General features: G+C 44.5%; 1 protein-coding gene across 2 annotated transcripts in view; it reads right to left on the reverse strand.

Moving 5' to 3' along the window:
- The window catches only part of PSPC1 (paraspeckle component 1), a 114702-nt gene that overhangs the window by 82943 nt on the left and 6311 nt on the right, over nt 1-25448 (reverse strand). For both annotated transcript variants that reach the window (XR_001105626.2, XM_012441988.2), the window contains exons 2-3: nt 19275-19576; nt 805-900 (exon numbers count right to left, since the gene is read on the reverse strand). Coding sequence is in view for 1 of the 2 variants with exons in the window: in XM_012441988.2 (XP_012297411.1) it covers nt 805-900; nt 19275-19576 (398 nt within the window). In the remaining variant the exon portion in view is untranslated. The remainder of the gene's footprint in view (nt 1-804; nt 901-19274; nt 19577-25448) is intronic.

Raw genomic sequence — 25448 nt, forward strand, 5'->3', positions numbered from 1 at the left:
TACCTTGCTCCAACCCAGCACGCCAAAAGTCTCCTTTTAACCTACAATAGACTTAAAGCACAAAATAAAATTTAGTAAGTATTTTCAGCTGGGCGCAGTGGCTCACACCTGTAATCCTAGCACTTTGGGAGGCCAAGGCAGGCGGATCACCTGAGGTCAGGAATTCAAGACCAGCCTGGCCAACATGGCGAAACCCTGCCTCTACTAAAAAACATAAAATTAGCCAGGCATGGTGGCATATGCCTGTAATCCCAACTACTCGGGAGGCTGAGGAAGAAGAAACCCTTGAACCCAGGAGATGGAGGTTGCAGTGAGATCACGCCACTGCACTCCAGCCTGTGCCAACGAGAGCAAGACTCCATCTCAAAACAAAAAACAAAAAAAAGGTATTTTCATATCATCTAGAATTCATTGTTTTTCTTGCATAAGTATTATTGACAGTGTCTTCCTATGACCCACCCTGCCCTAGCTGTAAAAGTAGACTTTTCTAAAAAAATTTCTATGTTTTACCCATATAAAAAAAGAAAACTATTAGCTAGGCATGGTGGTATGTGCCTGTAATCCCAGCTACTCAGGAGGCTGAGGCACGAGAATCACTCATACGCGGGAGGTAGAGACTGCAGGGAGCCAAGATCACACCACTGCACTCCAGGATGAAAACTAGCATTCCATGTAGACCAGGCCACTCTACTAATCAGATTATATAAATAAACGGAACACCTCATAACCCAACAATACTTAAAAACAAATGTAGTAAACACCCTTGATAGCACATATATAAAATATCTAATAATAAAATCTTACTTATGGTATTGTTGAGTTTTCTGCATCAGCTTCTCTGGCAAGCCATCTTCATCATCAAACTGCTCCATGGGCTCCACAATGACTGGACGAGGGGTCCTGGATAGGTATAAAAGCATTCATAAAAATTAACACAGTGCCAAGAATACCCTCTTAAAAGAAATGTTTTATAGTAATTAAGATACTTAGAAAATATCTGTTGAGATTGTACTCATAAAAATCAGTCAACAGCCAGGCACAGTGGCTCACACCTATAATCCCAGCACTTTGGGAAACCAAGGCAGGCGGATCACTTGAGGTCAGGAGTTCAAGACCAGCCTGGCCAACATGGTGAAACCCCGTCTCTACTAAAAATACAAAAAAATTAGCTGGGCATTGTGGCATGTACCTGTAATCCCAGCTACTAAGGAAGCTGAGACAGGAGAATTGCTGGAACCCAAGAGGTGGAGGTTGTAGTAAGCCAAGATTGTACCACTGCACCATAGCCTGGGCAACAGAGCAAGACTCAATCTCAAAAAAAATCAGTTAAGAAACATCTACTGAGCCAGACAGAGGTGAATGTCAAAAGCCACAAAAAGACGAGTAAATAAAGCAAAATTATGAACCAGCATAACGGCTATAGTTAACGTTTAGAAAGTATCATGAAAACAAATTTGTACCTATCCCATGTTTTATATGTGTGGTCATCACTGTCCACATGTCCCACTACCTCAACCCACCCATCTCTGCCAACCATCCCATTTCCCTGTGTCTACCAATATTGTTCAGAAAGTTCTTTAAAACTGTTGGCCAGTGGGCACAGTGCCTCACACCTATAAGCCTAGCACTTTGGGAGGCCAAGGCAAGCGGATCACCTGAGGTCAGGAGTTTGAGAACAGCCTGGTCAACATGGTGAAACCCCGTCTCTACTAAAAATACAAGAATTAGCCCCAGGTGTGGTGGTAGGTGCCCGTAGTCCCAGCTACTTGGGAGGCTGAGGCACAAGAATCACTTGAACTCTGGAGGCAGAGATTGCAGTGAGCCGAGACCACACCACTACACTCCAGCCTCGGCGACAGAGCAAGCAACTCCATCTTTTAAAAAAAAAAAAAAAAAAAAAAAAATGTTAAAGCTGAAAACTAGAACTAAAAGATGTCAGCGAAGGCCAAACATAGTGGTTCATGCCTGTAATCCTAGCACTTTGGGAAGCAGAAGTTGGGAAGATGGCTTGAGCACATTTGAGACCAGCCTGGGAAAGATGACAAGACCCTGTCTCTACAAAAAATTTAAAAATTAGCCAGGTGGCATACACTACTCAGGAGGCTGAGGTGGGAGGATCGCTTGAGCCCAGGAATTTGAGGCTGCAGTGAGCTATGATAGAGCCCCTGCAATCTAGCCTGGGCAACAAGGCAAGACCCCAACTCTGAATTAAAATTAAAATTAAGTTAAAGATGTTAGCCAGACAAAAGGGAGGAGGGAAGGCAGAAGACACAAGACATTCAACCAGAAAAATTGGGAGGAGAGGGAAGAGACAAGAAGAGTGGGTGATGAAAGATACGACTAGAGGCCCTCCTCCTTGACTATTTTCTTGAGTAAAATAGGAGAAAAGGAGAGTTCATGAAGAGGAGGAGGAATAAGTAGAATGGATGGCATACTGATATTAAAATTTCCTTTGAGATCGGCTCTTCATCATGCAAGTAGCATTAAAATCTATTTATGGCCGGGCGCGGTGGCTCACGCCTGTAATCCCAGCACTTTGGGAGGCTGAGGCGGGTGGATCACCTGAGGTCAGGAGTTCAAGACCAGCCTGGCCAACATGGTGAAACTCCCGTCTCTAAAAATAAAAATAAAAAAATAAAATAAATCTATTTCTACTACCTTCAAATCAGTGATGCTTCAGAAATAAACAACTTAACTAAGCTAGAGAGATGAAGAGGTTTTTTGGACTCCAAAAGTTTCTCTTACTAATACCATAGATTAACACAGACTTTAGATCCAAAACGTAAGAAAAGATACAAAATAACTTTTCACAATTATTAGAGCTAGTGAAGACATTTTAGGGTAACAGTTAAAGCAGGTATGGAGTATCACGCAGTGGTAAAATGAGAGTACAGAAACCTCAGATAAGCTGAATAGGAACCTAAAGGAAAAGAGACTTAAGATGTGATACTTCTAAAAGTACCCAAATAGGCCCAGGGTCAAAATGAAGATGATGCATTTTATGGACCATTCATCCACTGGAAGCTATGGCAGGGCCACAAACATAGAACAGTAACAGAACCAGATAAGAGGTACACCTGAGCAGAGGCCAACAAAGAAACAAGCAAACCCTTCCTGTAACACAAGACCATCCCTCTTCCAGGAAAATCTAGAAACAGAGACTTAAGAGGGAAAAAAGAACTAAGCAGATGATATGTCATTGAGAAATGACAAAAGCATATAAAGCCAAGGGAAACTGTAATCAAAATTAAGAGAAAACTCTGACATCTCTGTACTCCCAAATATGTTAGAGATTTTAACAAACTGTAAACTTTTAACAGATAAGTTTGGGCCACTAGACAACTATTACACAGTGCAGGAAAGGAGAAATACAGATTTCTAAGAGGGAACTTAATCAACACATACAAATTTATATAGTCTCCCTCTACCTCTCTCTATATATCATCTTGCTCCTGAAATTCCACTTTTTTCTTTTTCTTTTTTTGAGACAGAGTCTGGCTCTGTCACCTAGGCTGGAGAGCAGTGGTGCAATCTTGGCTCCTTGCAACCTCCGCCACCCGGGTTCAAAGGATTCTCCTGCCTCAGCCTCACAAGTAGCTGGGATTACAGGTGTCTGCCACCACTCCTGGCTAATTTTTTTTTGTATTTTTAGTAGAGACAGGGTTTCACCATGTTGGCCAGGCTGGTCTCAAACTCCTGACCTCGTGATCCATCTGCCTCTGCTTCCCAAAGTGCTAGGATTATTACAGGCAGGAGTCACCAAGCCCAGCCCTGAAATTCTACTTCTAAAGAGACACCTAAACCAGTGAGCAAAGATCAGTCGCAACTGTAAGGCCGGTTGCCTCACCAGGAGCTCGGACACACCCTCCCCATTTTTTCCAAAAGCTTGGACATGCTTGGACAAGCTCGGGCAAGCTCGGACATGCTCTGACATGCTCGGACATGCCCGGACATGCCTGGACACATTCCCCTCTCCCCTTCTCACACAGCCTGGCCTTCAAACAAAGGCTTGTAACCATACCCAATAGTAGTCCTGCTTTGCCCACACCCTGCTCTCCCAAACCAATCGAGCTATTTCACTCCCTATAAAACCCCATGTTTGAGAGGAGTCCGTGCGACTTCTCCGGCCCCTCCTGTCGGACTGCAGAACCTCACCCGGGAGCCTGAATAAACCCTTCGCATTGGATCTTCTTATGCTGGCCTCAGTTTCTTAATTTTAAACTCAGCGAGAACAAACCTTACAAATGGTGCCAAAACCCGGGAGGAGTTGTAAGACCCCTACTGGGGAAACTGACTCCTCCATACAAAGCCAGACCAGGGAGCTGCCGTTCCACCACAAGGTAAGACTTCTGTTGCCCACTACCCCACCCGCTGTTCTCGGGGGTCCCTGTTCGAAACTGTTGCAACGTCAGGGATTCCTGCCGTGAGTCCAGGACTCCGGCGCCATGAGTCCAAGACTCTGGTTTTCTGCCGTTGAGTCCAAGACTCCGGCTTAGGACCTGAATGTAAGAGGAGCTGTCCCTACACTCTTGTTCTCTCCCTGTGAGGGGTTTTTTAGGGTCAGGAATTTGAGGGAGACTTCCCCACTTGCCTGAACCCTCACCAGCAACAGAGGTGTGGGTATTCAGAAGCCCCATTTAAGCAGCCCTGCCTTACGGCAGAGCTAAACCCCTCAACTTATACCAAAATCTTAATTTTAAACTAGCCCATTAGCATAAAGGCTCCTGTTAAGTAAGAAACTGTATTTTCGGTTTCTTTCTCTTTCTGTTTTTCCACTCTCTCTCTCTCTTTCTCTCTTCCTCTCAAAATGGCGGCCATTCCTCACCCCTAAGATGGCGGCCGCTTTCCACTTTTAACTCTTTCTCTCTTTTTCTAATTCCGATGCGAGTGAGTGAGTGAGTGAGTTTATGTGTAGTCCCACGGCCTAACAGCTACGGGGCTTGTGTGGGCCTCAACCCGCAGTTCCACGGGGACGTCATAAGGCATAATGGTGATTCACCTCTGGACTGAAAAGTTCTGAGGTGACCAGGCCCGGGGGTTATACGGGTACACCTTAGCCAAGACGCCCCTGAAACATCCCTTCGGGGACGTGGCCGGGAAGGCATCAGACTGGTCTCCCATCCAGGGGGCACCCACCCTTTGTCCGTCAGTCTTGTATGTGGTACTGTCTTTATTGTAACCTCTAATTTTGCCATGTGGCAGACAGTCCTAGCCCTTTTTGTTTTCCTCCTTATCTTCATTGCATATGTGGTGCTGTGTTTATTGTACCCTCTAATTTACCCATGTGGCAGATAGCCCTAGCCCTGTCTCTTTTTGTTTTCTTCCTGATTATAATCATTGTAACCGTGCAGGCTTTCTGGTATCTTCGTTCCCGACCCACCTTCTGTTCCTCTTACACCACCGCCCAGGTGCTCCCAGCCAAAGAAACCTCCTCTTCGCCCTTAGCCTCTCCACCCTCCTCCTCTTCCTTTTCCAACCCCAAAGCGCCTGAGGAACTCTCCTTTCCGCTGGCCCGACCCAATAATCCTCTGCCCTATGACAGACCTCAAACCCCCTCAGCTCCTCCACTTCCTAATTACAACCTAGCCTCTCCTGTTAGTGCTCACACCCGCTCGCGCTGTGCTCCTAATGACGAAACCTCCCTCCTTTGCCCCCTCTGCAAGGTGGCCGGAGTAGAAAGCATTGTCCGAGTGCACGTTCCCTTCTCCCTCTCCAATCTATCAAACACGTATGTAATCCTATCCTCCATCCTCACCCCAGACGAGCGGGACCAGGTCTTTACAGCAGCCCGAGCTCTTGTAGCAGTCCTGAGGCCGGCAGCCCACCGAACATCCAGTGGGGGAGGTCCATTGAAACCCTTCCAAAAGGCTCCAAGGGCCCAGCCCAGGCCCTGTTTCAGATGTGGTCAAGAGGAACATTGAGCCCGGCAGTGCCCCGTCCTAGTCCACCTCCTGGACCTTGCCCAAACTGCAAGCAGACTGGACACTAGAAGGTTAATTGCCCGTCCCAGACCACAGGCCCACTCCCCACATCTCTATGTGAGGAGCGGGCCGGTCCACAGGAAGCAATCCCTCTGCCTGAATTTCTCAGCCTTCTGGACAACTGACGCAGCCCAAACTCGAGGACCCCCATCACCCTTGCTAAGCCCAGGGTAAAGCTGCAGGTAGCGGGTAAGTCCATTTCCTTCTTAGTGGATATGGGAGCTAACTATTCCTTCCTACTCAGGGCCTAGCATACCTTCCCAGGTCTCAGTCCTTCTACTATTCCTCTACACTCTGAGTCTTACTTTCTCTTTAAAAATCCTTCAGTCAGCCTTCATCCCACTTCTCTACTCAACTCGGCTACTCTGTTTCCTCTTCCATCCCATTCCCTCTCCCCAGCTCATTCCTGTCCTAAAGTAATGGATACATTTGTTAACACCGTGGGAGGGCGTGTCTAACCTTCCTCTCTCTAGCCCAGACCTTACCTTTTCACTTCCGGGAGGATACTTTTGGGACCCTAACCAAGGTTATAAATGCCTCTCTCCCCTCCCCCTGTGTGCCCCTTACTCTAGTCTTGCAGTTAAAGGTATATAGGCAAGCTGAGCTCCCATCTCTCCTTACACGTCCCTCTGCTCCCCAAAACAAACAAGCAGTCTGTCTTCCTCCCAATAGTTGTTGGTCTCTAGCATCCTCTCTAGCAGCAGCTGGACTCGGGAGCGGTGCCCTAGGGTACAGTGTTGCTTCGGCCGCCCAACTGGAAGACAAGCTTCATGTGGCCATTGAGGCGTCAGCCGCCTCTCTGGCCTCCCTCCAGCGACGGATCACTTCACTGGCCCAGGTGGCTCTCCAAGGCCAACGGGCCCTTGACCTATTGACGGCGGAAAAAGGAGGTACCTGTATGTTTCTCCAGGAATAATGCTGCTACTACATCAATGAATCAGGCCTAGTAGAGGAAAACATCAACACTCTCCACCACCTCCAGGAAGACCTCCGTAAAAAGCAAAATACAGGAGTTTTGTCTCTAAGCTGGTGGCATCCCATGCTTACCTGGCTGACTCCTATCATCACTCCTATCATCGTAATCTGTTTGCTATTACTAATGGCCCCTTTTCTTCTCAGGTTCCTACAAGCTCGTATGCAAGAAATTAGACGAGCGGCTGTTAACCAAATGCTGCTTCATCCCTTTGTCCAATTCTCAGTCGAGGCACCAGCCAACTGACCTGCCCACCTCACTTCACCCCTATTCAGCAGGAAGTAGTCAGAAAGAGCGGCGCCCTCTATCTATCATCAAAAGGTCGGAATGTAAGGCCGGTTGCCTCGCCAGGAGTTCGGACACACACCCCCGTCTCTTTTCTCCAAAAGCTTGGACATGCTCGGACAAGCTGGGGCAAGCTTGGACATGCTCGGACATGCCCGGACACGTTCCCCTCTCCCCTTCTCACACAACCTGGCCTTCAAACAAAGGCTTGTAACCATACCCAATAGTAGTCCTGCTTTGCCCACACCCTGCTCTCCCAAACCAATCGAGCTATTTCACTCCCTATAAAACCCCATGTTTGAGAGGAGTCCGTGTGACTTCTCCGGCCCCTCCTGTCGGACTGCAGAACCTCACCCGGGAGCCTGAATAAACCTTTCGCATTGGATCTTCTTGTGCTGGCCTGTTTCTTCATTTTAAACTCAGCAAGAACAAACCTTACAGCAACCACATTCATCAAATTACACAACATAAAAAGACCAAGGGGCCGGGCAAGGTGGCTTACGCCTGTAATCCTAGTACTTTGGGAGGCCAAGGCAGGCGGATTGCCTGAGCTCAAGAGTTCGAGACCAGCCTGGGCGACATGGTGAAACCCTGTCTCTTAAAAAAAAAAAAAAAATTAGAAAAAAGAAAAAAGACCGAGGAAGATGGGTATGTGTTGTGTACAAGGGAATTACTTAAGAGACTGTGTGTTATTTTTATTTATTGGAACACATGATAAAATGTTAACATCTATGGTTTCATTGCACATACACCACTCTCTATAGGAGCTCCCTTTGTCCATTTTCTGACTCATCTTGTCTATTTCACTTTCATCTTTAGGTGTAACCAAAGTTTGTAAAACTCAAGTCCAGGCGCGGCAGCTCACACCTTTAATCCCAGCACTTTGGGAGGCCAAGGTGGATGGATCACTTGAGGTTCAGGGGTTCAAGACCAGGCTGACCAACATGGTGACACCTCATCTCTACTAAATACAAAAAATTCACCAGGCATGGCGGTACATGCCTGTAGTCTCAGCTACTTGAAAGGCTGAGGCAGGAGAATCTCAAGAGGCGGGGGCTGCACTGAACCAAGACTGCGCCACTGCACTCCAGCCTGGGCAACAAGAGCAAAACTCTGTTTCAAAAAAAAACCTCAAATTCTGTTTACCATAGGTTTAAGAACTAAATTTATTCTTTTTTCTTGAGACAGTGTCTCACTCTGCTGCCCAAGCTGGAGCACAGTGGCCCGATCACGACTCACTGCAGTCTCAATCTCCTGGGCTCAAGCTATCCTCTCATTTCAGCCTCCCAAAGTGCTGGGATTACAGGCATGAGCCACTACGTCTGCCTAGTTTACTCTTTTTGCAAATGTAAGTATTAATAAGTAGAAAACAGACTGAAGGGAAACAAATCAAAGTGTTCAACCATAATGTTAAATCTGGAGTTATTGCTTTATAGGGTTTTTGTTTTTCTCCCCATTTCACCCCCAAGTCAATCATTAGTTTGGTTATACCCTTGAAGGACAGAGAGCGAGGCTTCAGGACTGAGGCCGTGGGGTCTACAGCAGGTTATGAGCTGCATAGCCTTCGGCTAGGACGTTCACCTGAGCTAGTCAAAGTTTTCTCATCAGTAAAATGAGACAGCAGTGCGTCATAAGATTGGTATGATGAAAAAAGAAAGGTAGGGCACTTAGCACAGTTCTTGGTAAAGAGAGATCATTAAATGGAAAGTGAAGTTGGCCAGGCGCAGTGGCTCATGTCTATAATCCCAATACTTTGGGAGGCCGAGGTGAGCGGATCACCTGAGGTCAGGAGTTCAAGACCAGCCTGGCCAACATAAAAAATACAAAAATTAGCCAGGCATGGTGGTGAATGACTATGGTCCCAACTACTCAGAAGACTGAGGCATGAGACTTGCTTGACCCAGGAGGTGGAGGTTGCAGTAAGCAGAGATTGCACTACTGCACTCCAGTCTAGAAAATAGACTGAAACCCTGTCTTGAAAAACAAAAAACTGAAGGGGTTTTTTTTGGCGGGGAAGCAAAAGGGGAAAAAGTATTTCAGTGTTCTTTCAGGCCTGAAAATACTAAAGTTTAAAGTGTTAATTTATTTACCAAAAAAAAAACTTGAAAAATGTTTCAATGTGAAAAAACTTAAATAGTAAGTTCTATAGAAGAAACAAGTTCCCTGAAATCCTAATATTTGGAGAGGAGCTCTCATCACATTTTGGTGAAAACCACTTCAGACTTTTCTTTCTGTTGGGATATATGCATAATGTTACATAAACTGAATCACCTATACATGCTATTTTTCAGATATCCAATGTACTCAATGTAAAATGGCTGGCACCATTTTATGCATTGTATGCATGCACAACAATTTTTTATTTTTTTGAGATGGCGTCTTGTTTTGTCGCCCAGGCTGGAGTGCAGTGGCGCGATCTCGGCTCACTGTAACCTCCGCCTCCCAGGTTCAAACAATTCTCTGCCTCAGCCTTCTGAGTAGCTGGGATTACAGGCACCCACCCGGCTAATTTTTCTATTTTTAGTAGAGATAGGGTTTCACCATCTTGGCCAGGCTGATCTTGAACTCCTAACCTCGTGATCTACCCACCTCAACCTCCCAACACAGTAATTTTTTTAGCCATACCAACTGGTATACATCTGTGGTTTTCATGTTTTCTGTATGATATATAATATGAAATACATATTTGTGACTGATCTTTCCTTAAAACTGTGGGAAAAAAGTAGAATATACAGTACTAAAAACATGGTGACTTAAGGGCTAGGCAAGGTGGCCTGTGCCTGTAATCCCAAAACTCTGGCAGAACGAGATGGGAGGATCATTTGAGGCCAGGAATTCTAGGTTACAATGAGCTACGTATGATCATGCCACTGCACTGCAATCTGGGTGAGAGCAGAATTTGCCTTAAAAAAAAAAAAAAAAAAAGTGACTTAAAAGATAATGCAATATTTTGCACATGTAATTTTCTTTTTTGAGACAGGGTCTTGCTCTGTTGCCCAGGCTGCAGTGCAATGGCATGATGACTGCTCATTGTAGCCTTGACCTCCCAGACTTAAGTGATCCTCCCACCTCAGCCTCCCAAGTAGCTGGGACTACAAGTGTGCACCACCATGCTTGGCTAATTTTTGTATATTTTTGTAGAGACAGGGTTTTGCCATGTTGCCCAAGCTACATGGAATTGTTAAAATGAGGAATGTGCAATGATGACAATTTATTTCTTCACTGAATTATCCTTATAGACATGTACCATTTGGGGATGATTTTTCATTTTATTTATAAGCATGGTTGAGAACAGTTGAAGAGCAATGATAAAATAATTACCAGGAAGCAGCCACGGCCAATATGGTAAAATCCCATCTCTAGAAGAAATTTAAAAGTTAGCTGAGTGTGGTGGTGTGTGCTTGTAGTCCCAGTTACTCAGAAGGCTGAGGCACAGGAATCACTTCCCAGGAGGCAGAGGTTACAGTGAGCTGAGATCATGCCACTGCACTCCACCGTGAGTGGCAGAGCAACACCCTGTCTCAAATGGTAATAATTACTAGGATGACAATATCAATAAAATTTTATGATGGAGGAAAAACAGAATCAGTAGGATCTCATAATGTTATCTTAGATTTACAAAATGACACAACAGATCCATGTGGTAATTTTAAGAAAAGGGATCTAATTTTTTTTCTTCTTTTTTTTTTTTTTTTAGAGACAAGGGTCTCACTATGTTGCTCAGGCTAGTCTCAAACTCCTGGGCTCAGGCAATCCTCAGCCTTTGGAGTACTTGGGACTACAGGTACCTACAACTGTACCCAGCTTGTTTTAATATTTTAGATTTTTCTTTTTCTTCTTTTGCAGACCTCTAAGAAATAAGGAAGTATCAATCTTTACAAATAACTACAAATAACAAATAAGGAAATATCAATCTTTACAAAAAAAGAAAGCAAAAAACTAAAATTGGATCCAATTAGCAGTGATACTATATCAAGAGTTAACATTGCTTTCCTAAAAAGTTAAGTAACAATTTATACCTATGAGCACGTTTTTCTAAATAACTCATATTTCCAACAGGCAAAGGAAATATGATGATGTTGTTTTTCTTAAACGATTTTTTTTTTTTTCTAAAAGTAACCTCATTTAATGGAAAGATGTGAAAAAGCAAATAAAATGTTTGGAAAAGTAATCCCTTTCAAATATGAATATAAAATAGGAAAAGTACAAGATTTTTGTACTTTTCTGCACAAGAAAGTGTACAGAAAGGAGTTTTAAAAAGCAAGCCTGAAGCCAGGCACACTAGCACTTTGGGTAGCCAAGACAGAAGGATTCCTTGAGACCAGGAGTTCAAGACCAGTCTGTGGAACATACTGAGACTGTGTCTCTAAAAAAAATAAGGCCGGGCGTGGTGTCTCACACCTGTAATCCCAGCACTTTGGTCTGTTACCCAGGCTGGGTGGTCGAGGCGCGCAAATTGCCTGAGTTCAGGATTTCAAGACAACCCTGGGTAACATGGCGAAACCCCATCTCTACTAAAATACAAAAAATTAGCTGGCCATAGTCCCAGCCACTCGGGAGGCTAGGGCACCAGAATCGCTTGAAACCGGGAGGAGGAAGTTCCAGTGAGCCGGGTTCGCACCACTGCACTCCAGCCTGGGTGACAAAGCAAGACTCTGTCTCCAAAAATAAAAATAATAATCAGTGGTTTCTGGTGGGGTGTGCCTATATAGTCCCAGCCGTTAATACTCCAGAGACTTAGGCAGGAAGTTTGTTACAGTGAGCTATGATCACAACACTGTACCCCAGCCTGGGCAAGAGTGAGACCTTGATCCCAAAAAATATTTTTAATAAATAAATAAAACAAAAATACTCATGTGGCTTCACTGTTATTCACTAGGTATTTTTTAAATCTTTGCCAATACAACAGGTTTTTTTAAATTTTACTTTATTAATTTAAAATTTAATATCGGTCAATCTCAAAAATTATCGAAGCCACAAAGGTCTCTAAAAGGCACAAAAATACAACGTAGTGTTGGAAGAGAACTGACATCGAAACCAGTAAATTATTTTTCTCCCAAAAACAATAAAATGAAAAGGGACAAAAATTAGCAAATAGAGTAATGCTATATATAACAAGAACATGAGTCACATTAGTAGTTGTAACAGAGAAGAGGTTACTCCTTGCTATAAACTGAATGTTTGTGTCCCCTCACAATTCATGTACTGAAACCTAATCCTTAATGTTATAGTATTTGGGGTTCTGGGAGGTGCACAGGTCAAGAAGGTAGCATCCTCATGAACAGAAGCAGCGTTCAGAGAAAAGAGATCCCAAAGGCTCCTCCCTCATCCCTTCCTAGATGAGAAGAGGCATACAGAGTGAGAAGTTGGCTGTCTATAATCAAGAAGCAGGACCTCACCACCCAGAGTCTGCTAGCACCTTGATCGTCAACTTCTCAGCCTCTAGAACTGCGAAAAATAAATTTCTGTTGTTTATAAACCTGCCAGTCTATGATACTTGGTTATAACAGCCCAAATGGCACAAAAATCAACCAGGTGTGGTAGTGTGTGCCTGTAATCCCAGCTACTCAGGAGGCTGAGGCAGGAGAATCACTTCAACCCGGGAGGTGGAGGTTGCAGTGAGCTGAGATCATGCCACTGCATTCCAGCCTAGGCAACGGAGCGAAACTCGGTCTCAAAAAAAAAAAAAAAAAATCTATTCCTGGTAGGCAGAAGGTGCCGAGTTCAGAGAGGCCAGGTTGAGGACAAGGAATGGCCCCCCAACATCAAATTGGGCCTCCTAGTCAAGGACATGAAGATCAAGTCCCTGGAGATCTCTCTCTCCCTGTCTATCAAGGAGTCTTAAAATCTTTGACTTTTTCCAAGATTTCAAAGATTATGCTAATGCAAAAGCAAACCCTTGATAGCCAACAGATCAGGTTCATGGCATTTGTTGCTATCGGTGACTAGAATAGCCATATTAGTCTGAATGTTATGTGCTCCTGGGTTGTAACTACCACCATGCAGGGGGGTCATCATCCTGGGCAAGCTTTCCACTGCTGCTATGCGGCAAGACTACTGGGAGAATAAGATCAGCAAACCCCATACCATTCCTTGCTACTGTGGCTCTGTGCTGGTGTGACTCATCCGCACTCCCAGGGGCACTGGTATCATCTCAGCCCGTGCCTAAAAAACTGCTGATGATGGCCAGTACCAACTGCTATACCTTGGCCGGGGCTACACTACCACTCTAGGCAACTTTGCAAAGGCTACCTTTGATGCTGTCTCCATGACCTATAGCTACCTCACCACCCCCAATCTCAGGAAAGAGACTGTGTTCACCAAGTCTCCCTATCAGGAATTAAATGACCATCTCAAAGAGACAAACACAAGTCTCAGTGCAAAGTCCGAGCCTCCAGGTACAGCTACTACATAGTGTTTTTAAACACACCAAAAAAAGTGAATTAAGTATTTTTTAAAATCTGTAAGAAAACAAAGGGTGACTAAACACTAAGTACCATAACGTTTATCATGGTAGGAACAGTTAAATCTGACACAATTATGACATACTATACAGAATCTTCAATGATATAAGAAAAAATTCATGATAAGAAACAGAAAAACTTCGGGCCAGGCATGGTGGCTCAAGGCTGTAAAATCCCAGTACTTTGGGAGGTTTAGGTGAGTGGATCACCTGAGGCTGGGAGTTCGAGACCAGCCTGGCCAATAGGAGAAACCCTGTCTCTACTAAAAATACAAAAATTAGCCAGGTATGGTGGCACACGCCTGCAATCCCAGCTACTCAGGAGGCTGAGGCAGGAGAACTGCTTGAACCCAGGAGGCAGAGGTTGCAGAGAGCCGAGATGGTGTCACTGCACTCCAGCCTGGGTGACAGAACAAGACTTGGTCTCAAAAAAACAAAAAGACTATACTTGGGGCAAGGATACAAAGGTAAACAAAACAGTTCCTAAAGTCTTAAGAGAGACAAAAATATATGTGAATAAACAAAAAACATTCAGTCTAAGAGCTACGAAGGAAAGAAACAATGCAGTCATTGAGAATAACAAAGGAAGCCCAGTTTAAATAAGGCAGTTAGAGAAATATTCTATTAGGTGACATTTCACCTGGGACTACTATGCAAACAAGAACATCTTGAGTTCCATGAGAAGGTTTAACTAACAAGTAAAAAAGTTCCTAAGCAAGGAAAGTCTGCTGGCAGAATAAACTACTCCACTGAGATCTGGCATCAGACAAAACATTACACCTAATACAACTGACTACAACTCACTAGCTGTACAACTTAAGCAAATTACATCTCTGGGCCAATTTTCTCATCTGAAAAATGGAATGAATAATAATAACCAGTGTTGCCACAAAAATCCAAGAACATGATTATGAAGTATCTGACAGACAAAATGTTCAACAACTTGCCCATTCCCTCAAAATTCTTTTTAATTTATTTAAAAGCTATCACCCAGACAGGGCATGGTGGCTCACACCTGTAATCTCAGCGCTTTGGAAGGTCAAGGCAGGTGGATCACTTGAGGTGAGGAGTTCAAGACCAGCCTGGCCAACATGGCGAAACCCTGTCTCTACCAAAAATACAAAAATTAGGCTGGGCGTGGCAGCTCATGCCTATAATCCCAGCACTTTGGGAGGCTGAGGTGGGTGGATCATGAGGTAAAGAGATGAAGACCAAGATACAAAAAAATAAATAAATAAAAATTAAAAAAATTAAAAAAGAGATGAAGATCATCTTGGCCAACATGCTGAAACCCCGTCTCTCCTAAAAATACAAAAAATTAGCTGGGCGTGGTGGCACACACCTGTAGTCCCAACTACTCCGGAGACTGAGGGAGGAGAATAGCTTGAACGCAGGAGGCAGAGGTTACAGTGGGTCAGATCGCAACACTGAACTCCAGCCTGACAACCCAGTGAGACTGTCTCAAAAAAAAAAAAAAAAAATTAGCCAGGTGTGGTGGTGAATGCCTGTAATCCTAGCTACTCAGGAGGCTGAAGCACAAGAATCTCTTAAATCCGGGAGGCAGAAGTTGCAGTGAGCCGAGATCATGCCACTGTACTCCAGCCTGGGTAACAGAGCAATACCCTGTCTCAAGCCTGGGTGACAGAGCAAGCCCCTGTCTTAAATAAATAAATAAATTACCTACCTACCTACCTACCAGCCAGGAGCAGTGGCTCATGTCTACAATCCTAGCACTTTGGGAGGCCAAAGCAGGAAGATTGCTTGAGCTCAAGAGTTTAAGACCTGCCTGGGCCACATGACAAAAATACAAAAAGTACAAAAATTAGCCAGGCATGGTGGCACATGCCTGTGGTCCCAGCTACTCGGAAGGCTGAGGTGGAAGGATCACGTGAGCCTGAGGAGGTTGAGGGTGTAGTGAGCTGTGATCGCATTCAGCCTGGGTGACAGTGAGACCCTGTCTCCAAAAAAAAGCTATCAATAAAAAGTTCTTAGTTAACTGGGTGTGGTGGTGCATCCCTACAGTCCTAGCAACTTGGGAGGCTGAGGTGGGAGGATCACTTGCAATGAGCTATGATCATGCCACTGCACTCCAGCCTGGGACATACACCAAGACCCTGCCTCAAGGAAAAAAAAAAGGCCAGAAACAGTAGCTCATGCTTGTAATCCCAGCACTTTGGGAGGCTGAGGCAGGTGCATCGCCCTAAGGTCAGGAGTTCAAAACCAGCCTGGCCAAGATGGTGAAACCCTATCTCTACTAAAAATACAAAAATTAGCCAGGTGTGGTGGCAGGTGCCTGTAATCCCAGCTACTTGGAGGCTGAGGTGGGAAAATTGCTTGAACTCGAGAGGTGGAGGTTGTAGTGAGCAAGATTGTGCCACCAGCCTGAGTGACAGAGTGAGACTCTGTCTCAAAACATTAAATAAATAAAAATTTAAAAAAATAAAAATAATAAAATTTTAAAATAAAAAATAAAAACACCAAGTGTGGGTAAAATGTGGAGTAACTAGAAGTCACTCACTCATTGCCAACAGGAATGTAAAAAATGGTACAACCACTATGGAAAACAGTTTGGCAGTTTCTTATAAAGTTAAACATACAGCAATTTACCCCTAAATACTTACGTAAGCCACGTGAAAGCATAATATTCACAAGAAACCTTGAAAACAAGTATTCATAGTATCTGTATTCACAATAGCCAGTAGTTGTAAGCAACCCAAATATCCATCCATACGTCACGAACAAAATATAGTTATGTCTATACCATGGAATATGACTCCGCCATAAAAGAAACAAAATACTATACACACAAAGATATGAATGAAATCTCATAATGCTAAGCAAGAGAAGCCAGACACAAAAGAGTACATACTACATGATTTCACTTAATATTAGAAAACTAATATTACGCACAGTGGCTTAGGCCGGGCAAGGAGGCTCAAACCTATAAACCCAGCACTTTGGAAGGCTAAGGTGGGCAGATCACCTGAGGTCAGGAGTTTGAGACCAGCCTAGCCAACATGGTGAAAACCAATCTCTACTAAAAAATACAAAAAAATTATTAGCCGGACATGGTGGCACACACCTATAATTCCAGCTACTCAGGAGACTGAGGCTGGAGAATCTCTTGAACCTGAGAGGCAGAGGTTGCAGTGAGCCGAGAATGCGCCATTGCACTGCAACCTGGGTGGCTGAACGAGACACTGTCCCCAAAAAAAAAAACAACTCATTTATAGTAACAGAAATAGGTATCTAAGGCAGGTAGATAAAGAGTGCAGAATAACTGTAAAAGGGAAGAACAGAACTTGTGTGTGATAATGGAAATGTTCTCTATTTTTATTATGGCAGTGCATTACATGCATACACACGTTTGTTAAAACTCATTGAGCTCAGCCAGGCGAAGTGGCCTACGCCTATAATCCCAGCACTTTGGGAGGCCCAGGCAGATAGATTACTTGAGGTCAGGAGTTCAACACCAGCCTGGCCAACACAATGAAACCCCATCTCTACAAAAATACAGGCCAGGAGCAATGGCTCATACCTGTAATCCCAGCACTTTGGGAGGCCGAGGCAGGGGGATTATATGAGGTAGTAGTATGAGATCAGCTTGGCCAACATGGTGAAACCCCATCTCTACTAAAAATACAAGAGTTAGCCAGATGTGGTGGCTCACACCTCTAATCCCAGCTAATCAGGAAACTGAGGCAGGAGAATCACTTGAACCCGGGAGGCTGAGTGAGCTGAGACTATGCCACTGCACTCTAGCCTGGGCGACAGAGCAAGACTCCCACTGAAAAAAAGAAAATACAAAAGATTACATGGGCACAGTGGCGCACACCTGTAATCCTAGCTGTCTGGGAGGCTGAAGCAGGAGAATTGCTTGAACCTGGGAGGTGGAGGCTGCAGTGAGCCAAGATCACCACTGCACTTCAGCCTGGGTGACAGAGCAAGACTCCGTCTCAAAAAAAAAAAAACCTCATTGAGCTCTAAAACAGAATGTCTTTTTTATTGTTCTTTTAAAATTTTCTTTTTAAACAGAGACTGGTTCTTATTGCAACCTTGACCTCCTAGGCACAAGTGATCCTTCCACCTCAGCTTCCCGAGTAGCTGGGACTGACTACAGGGCAAATAGCTGAGACTACTGTGCACTCCACCATGCTGGGCTCCCCAGGGTGTTGTGTTTTTTTCTTTTTTTTGAGATGCAGTTTCGCTCTTTTCACTCAGGCTAGAGTACAGTGGCATGATCTCAGCCAACTGCAGCCTCTGCCTCCTGAGTTCAAGCAATTCTCATGCCTCAGCCTCCCAACTAGCTGGGATTACAAGCGCCCACTATCAAGCCCAGCTAATTTTCATATTTTTGGTAGAGATAGGGTTTCACCATGTTGGCCAGGCTGGTCTCGAACTCGTGACCTCAGGTGATCTGCCTGTCTCAGCCTCCCAAACTGCTGAAATTACAGTCATGAGCCACTAAGCCCAACCTTTTTTTTTTAAGACATAGTCTCGTTCTGTCACCCAGTCTGGAGTGCAGCAGCGCAATCTGGGCTCACTCCAACCTCTGCCTCCAGGGTTCAACTGATTCTGGTGCCTCAGCCTCCCAAGTAGCTGGGATTACAGGCACATGCCACCACGTCCAGCTAATTTTTTGTATTTTTAGTACAGACAGGGTTTTGCCATGTTGCCCAGCTTTGTCTTGAACTCCTGAGCTCAGGCAATCCACCCGCCTTGGCCTCCCAGAGTGCCAGGATTACAGGCATGAGCCACTGTGCTCAGCCCAAGGTGCTATTTTTTTTTAGACAGGGTCTCACTCTGCCACCTAGGCTGAAGTGCAGTGGCATGATCTGGGCTCACTGCAACCTCTGCCTCCAGGGTTCAAGCAATTCTCCTGCCTCAGCCTCCTGAGCTGGGATTACAGGGATGTGTCACCATGCCCAATTAATTTTTGTATTTTTAGTAGAAACGAGGTTTTTTTGTTTTTGAGAAGGAGTCATCTCACTCTGTCGCACAGGCTGGAGTGCAGGGGCATGATCTGGGCTCACTGCAACCTCCAACTCCTGGGTTCAAGTGATTCTCAAGGCTCAGCCTCCCAAGTAGCTGGGACTAGAGGCACATACCACCACACCCAGCTAATTTTTGTATTTTTAGTAGAGATGGGCTTTTGTCATGCTGGCAAGCTGGTCAAGAACTCCTGACTCAGGTGATTCGCCCAGTGGGTGTAAGCCACTGCGCCCCTATGGTGCTTTTTAATGAATGTCAATTAGGTGCAAATAAAGCTGATTGCAATTTCTAAAAGGATTACTTTAAGTTTATAGATTTTACTTTGTATATAGATGTTCAGTACATTAGACAAAAGCAAAATACAAAACATTCCTGAGATTTAACTAAACTCTGAAGTTTGAAGAAAATATATGACTCTTGACTCCTACCAGTACACAAAAATTTCTTATTTATATTCACTGAATATTTACTTAACACCTACTTACCATATGCTAGTATGAACTGCAAGGAAAGACAGAATTCCAGAACAGAGAGAAGCCCATATGTAACTGGATAGAAGGACAAGATATTTAAAACTTACGTTGTTAGCAAGAATGCCCCATCACCACATCTTTCCAGAGCCTTTCGTGCAGGAGGTTTTGCTGCAAATTCTACAAAACCTTTTCCTGTAGCTCTACCGCGATCATCCACAACCACAACAGCTTTCTCTACTGGACCAAACTGAGAAAATGCTTGCTCTAGCAGCTCATTGGAAACAACTGGAGAAAGGTTCTTGACAGTTAGGGCTGCTCCATGTGTGGCAAAGCGAATTCGTAGAGGTCGGCTCTTCAAAATGGTGCCATCCAGCTCTGCTTTTGCAATTTCAGCCAGTGTTCTGGATTCCTTTTTAGGAAGAGAAAACATTTTTAAAAGATGACAGTAACAGAAAAAATTTAAAACAGTGGTTGGCTTCTAGCGAAAACAAGGTAGCTTTAGCAAATGGCTGATAGGAACAATTTGTTTTTGATTCTTTTAACATTGGTATCACATGGTTTTAACTATTCAATGACCATTTTAAACATTTTAAGTAAAAGGTCCCAACTCCATTGTTTTGTTAAAAGTCATCATTTAAAGATTAGCTCCTCATAAGCCCAATTACCAACAATTAAATATTCAAAACAATATAGTTTTAAAATCTCCCACATATATTAAAAGAAACACATATTAATAACTTGACTAGAGGCTGGGCACAGTGGTTCATGCCTGTAATCCCATCACTTTCAGAGGCCGAGGCGGGCAGATAACCTGAGGTCAGGAGTTCAAGACCAGCCTAGCCAACATGGTGAAACCTCATCTCTACTAAAAATACAAAACTTAGCTGAATGCGGTGGCGGCGCCTATAATCCCAGCTACTTGGGAGGCTGAGGTAAGAGAATATCTTGAACCTGGGAGGTAGAGATTGCAGTGAGCCACTGCACTCCAGCCTGGTTAACAGAGCAAGACTCTGTCTCAGCAAAAATAAAGACAAAAAATAATAATAACTTGACTAGAAACTATCATCAAAGGAATAATTCTCCATACCCTTTATGTTTTTTGTATCTTAACAAAACATCGCACCTCTCTATGGCCAGACAAATCGCCTTTTCTTTTTATTTGCATTTCTCTTCAATATTTTATGTAAAAACTACTATTAGTTCTTGGGTTTGTTTTGTTTTTTTTTTTTACAGGGGATGGGGGTGTCTGTGACAGAGTCTTACTCTGTTGCCCAGGATGGAGTACAGTGGCACAATCATAGCTTACTGCAGCCTCAAACTCTTGGGCTCAAATGATCCTCCCGCCTCACCCGCAGCTGGGACTATGGGCACATGCAACCAAGCCTGGCTAATTTTTTAATTTTTTTTTGTAGAGATGGGGTCTCACTATATTGCCCATGCTGGTCTCAAGCAATATCTCACCTTAGCCTCCCAAAGTGTGAGATTACAGGTGTGAGCCACCTTGCCATAGCCAATGCCTTAATTACTTCTCCTGAAATACTGTCATGGGCTACACATTTCTCACTATCACATGAAAAGAAACACAGGCAACATTCATGAGTTATAATAGTTCTCGCCATTACATAGAGAAGCAAGTGTACATATGCACTTATTATAAACTGAAAAATATGCTCATTGCTGAAACTACAAGGTAAGAGAACTTCCTTCTACTTGGAGAATTCAAAGTTGGTGTAGAATATGGACAGGACCTAAAACAATAAATAACAAACTGGTAAATTTAATAGAGATATGCCTTTTTCACCATATTATGGGAACGCTCCAGGGACAACTGAAGAGGCTTTATACGTATACGTAAGAAGAATACAAATATACTATCTTATGAAAAATGTCTTAAGGTCACAAGAGATCTTTATGCAATCCCTAAAATGTCCATGACAGCTTGAAATTACTGCCCTTTATTGCAAAAATCTACCTGTAGAATTATTTTTACAAAAACAAAGTTACACTTTTTAGAGATACAGTCATTCCTCTGTATCCATGGATTCATCCAAAAGTAGCTCGAAAATATTCGGAACCAGACCCAATGGCTCATCTCTGTAATCCAAGCACTTTGGGAAGCTGAGGCAGGTGGATCACTTGAGGTCAGGAGTTCAATACCAGCCTCCAGGCCAACATTGCAAACCTAGTCTCTATCAAAAAATACAAAAATTAGCCAGGCATGGTGGTGAGCACCTGTAGTCCTAGCTACTTGGGAGGCTGAGGTGGGAGAATCTCTTGAACCCAGAAGACAGAGGCTGCAGTGCACTGAGATCACACCACTGCACTCCAGCCTGGGTGACACAGAGAGACACCGTGTCAAAAAAGAAAAAGAAAGAAAGAAAGAATTTAAAATAATACAGCCCAGCACGGTGAATGACAAATGTAATCCCAGCACTTTGGGAGGCTGAGGTGGGCAGATCACCTGAGGTCAGGATCATGTGAGGTCAGGATACCGTGAGGTCAGGATCACTGAGACCAGCCTGACCAACATAGAGAAACCCCATCTCTACTAAAAATACAAAATTAACCAGTCATAGTGGCACATGTCTGTAATCCCAGCTACTTGGGAGGCTGAGGCAGGAGAATTGCTTGAACCCGGGAGGCAGAGGTTGCAGTGAGCCGAGATCATGCCATTGCACTCCAGCCAGAATAGAGAAACTATGTCTCAAAAAAAAAAAAAGAGAGAGAGAGAGAGAGAGAGAGAGAGGTACTTTTTTACCTAATACATTACGTAATCCAACAGCTCTTGAGAGGTAAACTTTAGAAACAGTCTTGAAAGTGAGAATAGGAAGAAATACGAAGACATTTCATGGGATAATAATATGTATATTTTGATAGAGGTTTGAGTTAAACAGTACATTTGTCCAAACTCACAAACCAGTGGCCGGGCATGATAATTCGCACTTGTCATCCTAGCACTTTGGGAAGCTGAGGAGGATCACTGAAGTCCAGGAGTTTGAGGCCGGGCACAGTGGCTCATGCCTGTAATCCCAGCACTTTTGGAGGCCGAGGAGGGCAAATCACAAGGTCAGGAGTTCAAGATCAGCCTGGCCAATATCGTGAAACTCTGTCTCTACTAAAAAAAATACAAAAATTAGCCAGCGTGGTGGTGAGCGCCTGTAGTCCCAGCTACTTAGGAGGCTGAGGCAGGAGAATCGCTTGAACCCAGGAGGCGGAGGTTGCAGTGAGGTGAGACCACACCACTGCACTCCAGCCTGGGTGACAGAGTGAAACTCCATCTCAAAAAAACAAAACAAAACAAAACAAAAAAAGCTCAGGAGTTTGAGACCTGCTTGGACAACACAGTGAAACTATGTTTTAAACAAAATTAGCCGGGTGTGGTGGTATGTGCCTGTGGTCTCAGCTACTTGAGAGGCTGAGGTGGAAGGATCACTTGAGCCCAGGAAATCAAGGTTAGAGTGAGCCATGATCATGCCACTTCACTCCAGCCTGGGCACTCTGTCTCAAAAGAAAAAAAAAAAAGACCAGTACACTTAAAATTTGTGTCCTTTAATACATGTAAATTTTAAAAACCCTAAAAAATAATAGGCTGGGCGTGGTGGCTCATGCCTATAATCCCAGCACTTTGGGAGGCCGAGACAGGCGAATCATTTGAGGTCAGGAGTTTGAGACCAGCCTGGCCAACATAGCAAAACCCCATTTCTACTAAAAATACAAAAAATTAGCCAGGCGTGCTGGCGGACACCTGTAATCCCAGCTACTGGGGAGGCTGAGGCAGGAGAATCACTTGAACGCAGGAGGAAAAGGTTGTAATAAGCCAGATCGCGCCACTGCACTCCAGCCTGGGCAACAAGAGTGAAACTCAGTCTCAAAACAATAATAATAATAATAGTGGACTGGACCAGGTATAGTAGCTCAGACCTGTAATCCCAGCACTTTGGGAGGCAAAGGCAGAAGGAAGGCTGGAGCCCAGGAGTTTGACACCAGTCTGGGCAACAATAAGAGACCTCATATTGACAAAAAAAAAAAAAATTAGTCAGGCATGGTGGCGTGCACCTGTAACCCCATCTACTTAGGAAGTTGAGGTGGGAGGATCATTTGATCCTAGCAGATTAAGGCTGCAGTGAGCCATGTTTGTACTGCTACAATGTAGCCTGAATGACAGAGCAAGATCTGTCTCAGAAATGAACAAACGTTAAATATTGTTGGTTTTTCCAGACGGGCGCGGTGGCTCACGCCTGTAATCCCAGCACTTTGGGAGGCCGAGGCGGGTGGATCACAAGGTCAAGAGATCGAGACCATCCTGGTCAACATGGTGAAACTCCGTCTCTACTAAAAATACAAAAAATTGGGGCCGGGCGCGGTGGCTCACGCTTGTAATCCCAGCACTTGGCCGGGCGCGGTGGCTCAAGCCTGTAATCCCAGCACTTTGGGAGGCCGAGGCGGGTGGATCCCGAGGTCAAGAGATCGAGACCATCCTGGTTAACATGGTGAAACCCCGTCTCTACTAATACAAAAAATTAGCTGGGCACGGTGGCGCGTGCCTGTAATCCCAGCTACTCAGGAGGCTGAGGCAGGAGAATTGCCTGAACCCACGAGGCGGAGGTTGCGGTGAGCCGAGATCGCGCCATTGCACTCCAGCCTGGGTAACAAGAGCGAAACTCCGTCTCAAAAAAAAAAAAAAAAAAATCCCAGCACTTTGGGAGGCCGAGGCAGGTGGATCACAAGGTCAAAAGATCGAGACCATCCTGGTCAACATGGTGAAACCCTGTCTCTACTAAAAATACAAAAAAAAAATTAGCTGGGCATGGTGGCGCGTGCCTGTAGTCCCAGCTACTCAGGAGGCTGAGGCAGGAGAATTGCTTGAACCCAGGAGGCGGAGGTTGCGGTGAGTGGAGATCACGCCATTGCACTCCAGCCTGGGTAACAAGAGCGAAACTACACCTCAAAAAAAAAAAAAAATACAAAAAATTAGCTGGGCATGGTGGCGTGTGCCTGTAATCCCAGCTACTCAGGAGGCTGAGGCAGAAGAACTGCCTGAACCCAGGAGGCGGAGGTTGCGGTGAGCCAAGATCGTGCCATTGCACTCCAACCTGGGTAACAAGAGCGAAACTCTGTCTCAAAAAAAAAAAGAAAAAAAAATTGTTGGTTTTTTCGGTTTTTTTGCTCTTTTGCCCAGGCTGGTGTGCAGTGGCACGACCTTGACTCACTACAACCTCCATGTCCTGGGTTCAAGCAATTCTCCAGACTCAGCCTCCCGAGTAGCTGGGATTATAGGCACATACCACCACACACGGCTAATTTTTTGTATTTTTAGTAGAGACAAGGTTTCACCATGCTTGCCAAGCTGGTCTCCAACTCCCGACCTCGTGATCTGCCCACCTCAGCCTCCTAAAGTGCTAGGATTACAGGCGTGAGCCACCACAACCAGCCTAAAAAAATTGTTTTAAGAAGAAACAACAGGCCAGTTGCAGTGGCTCATCATGCCTGTAATCCCAGCACTTTGGGAGGCCGAGGCGGGTGGATCACTTGAGGTCACAAGTATGAGACCAGCCTGACCAACATGGAGAAACCCCATGTTGTTATTATGAGCCAGATAGTTCTTGTACTCTAGCCTGGGCAAGAAGAGTGAAACTTGTCTTAAAAAACAAAAAAAAGAAGAAAAAAACAGCCTGGGATGGTGGCTCATGCCTGTAATCCCAACACTTTGGGAGGCCAAGGCAGGAGGATCACGAGGTCAGGAGTTCAAGACCAGCCTGGCCAACTTGGTGAAACCCTGTCTGTACTAAAAATTAGCTGGGCATGGAGGTGCACAAGAGGCTGAAGCAGGAGAACTGCTTGAACCGGGACCCAGAAGGCAGAGGTTGCAGTGAGCCAAGATTGTGCCACTGAATTCTAGCCTGGGCTACAGAGCAAGACTCCATCTCAAAAAATAAATAAATAAAATAAATAAAAAATCAAGAATCAAAAACTGATGGGTAGAGAAAGATGAACACGTACCTAATAACATAAATATAGCAAAATTTAATGGTAAGAATCTAAGTGGTAGGCATATGGAAATACATTCATTTCTTTTCTTTTTTCTTTTTTTTTTTTACTCAGGCTGGAGTGCAGTGGCGCAATCTTGGCTCACTGCAACCTCCACCTCCCAGGTTCAAGCGATTCTCCTGCCTCAGCCTCCCAAGTAGCTGGTACTACAGGCATGCATCACCACGCCCAGTTAATTTTTGTATTTTTAGTAGAGACAGGGTTTCACCATATTGGCCAGGCTAGTCTCCAAT

This window comes from Aotus nancymaae, unplaced genomic scaffold, assembly GCF_030222135.1.
Source record: "Aotus nancymaae isolate 86718 unplaced genomic scaffold, 86718_ANA_hifiasm-v0.15.2.pri h1tg000009l, whole genome shotgun sequence".
NCBI lineage: Eukaryota > Metazoa > Chordata > Mammalia > Primates > Aotidae > Aotus > Aotus nancymaae.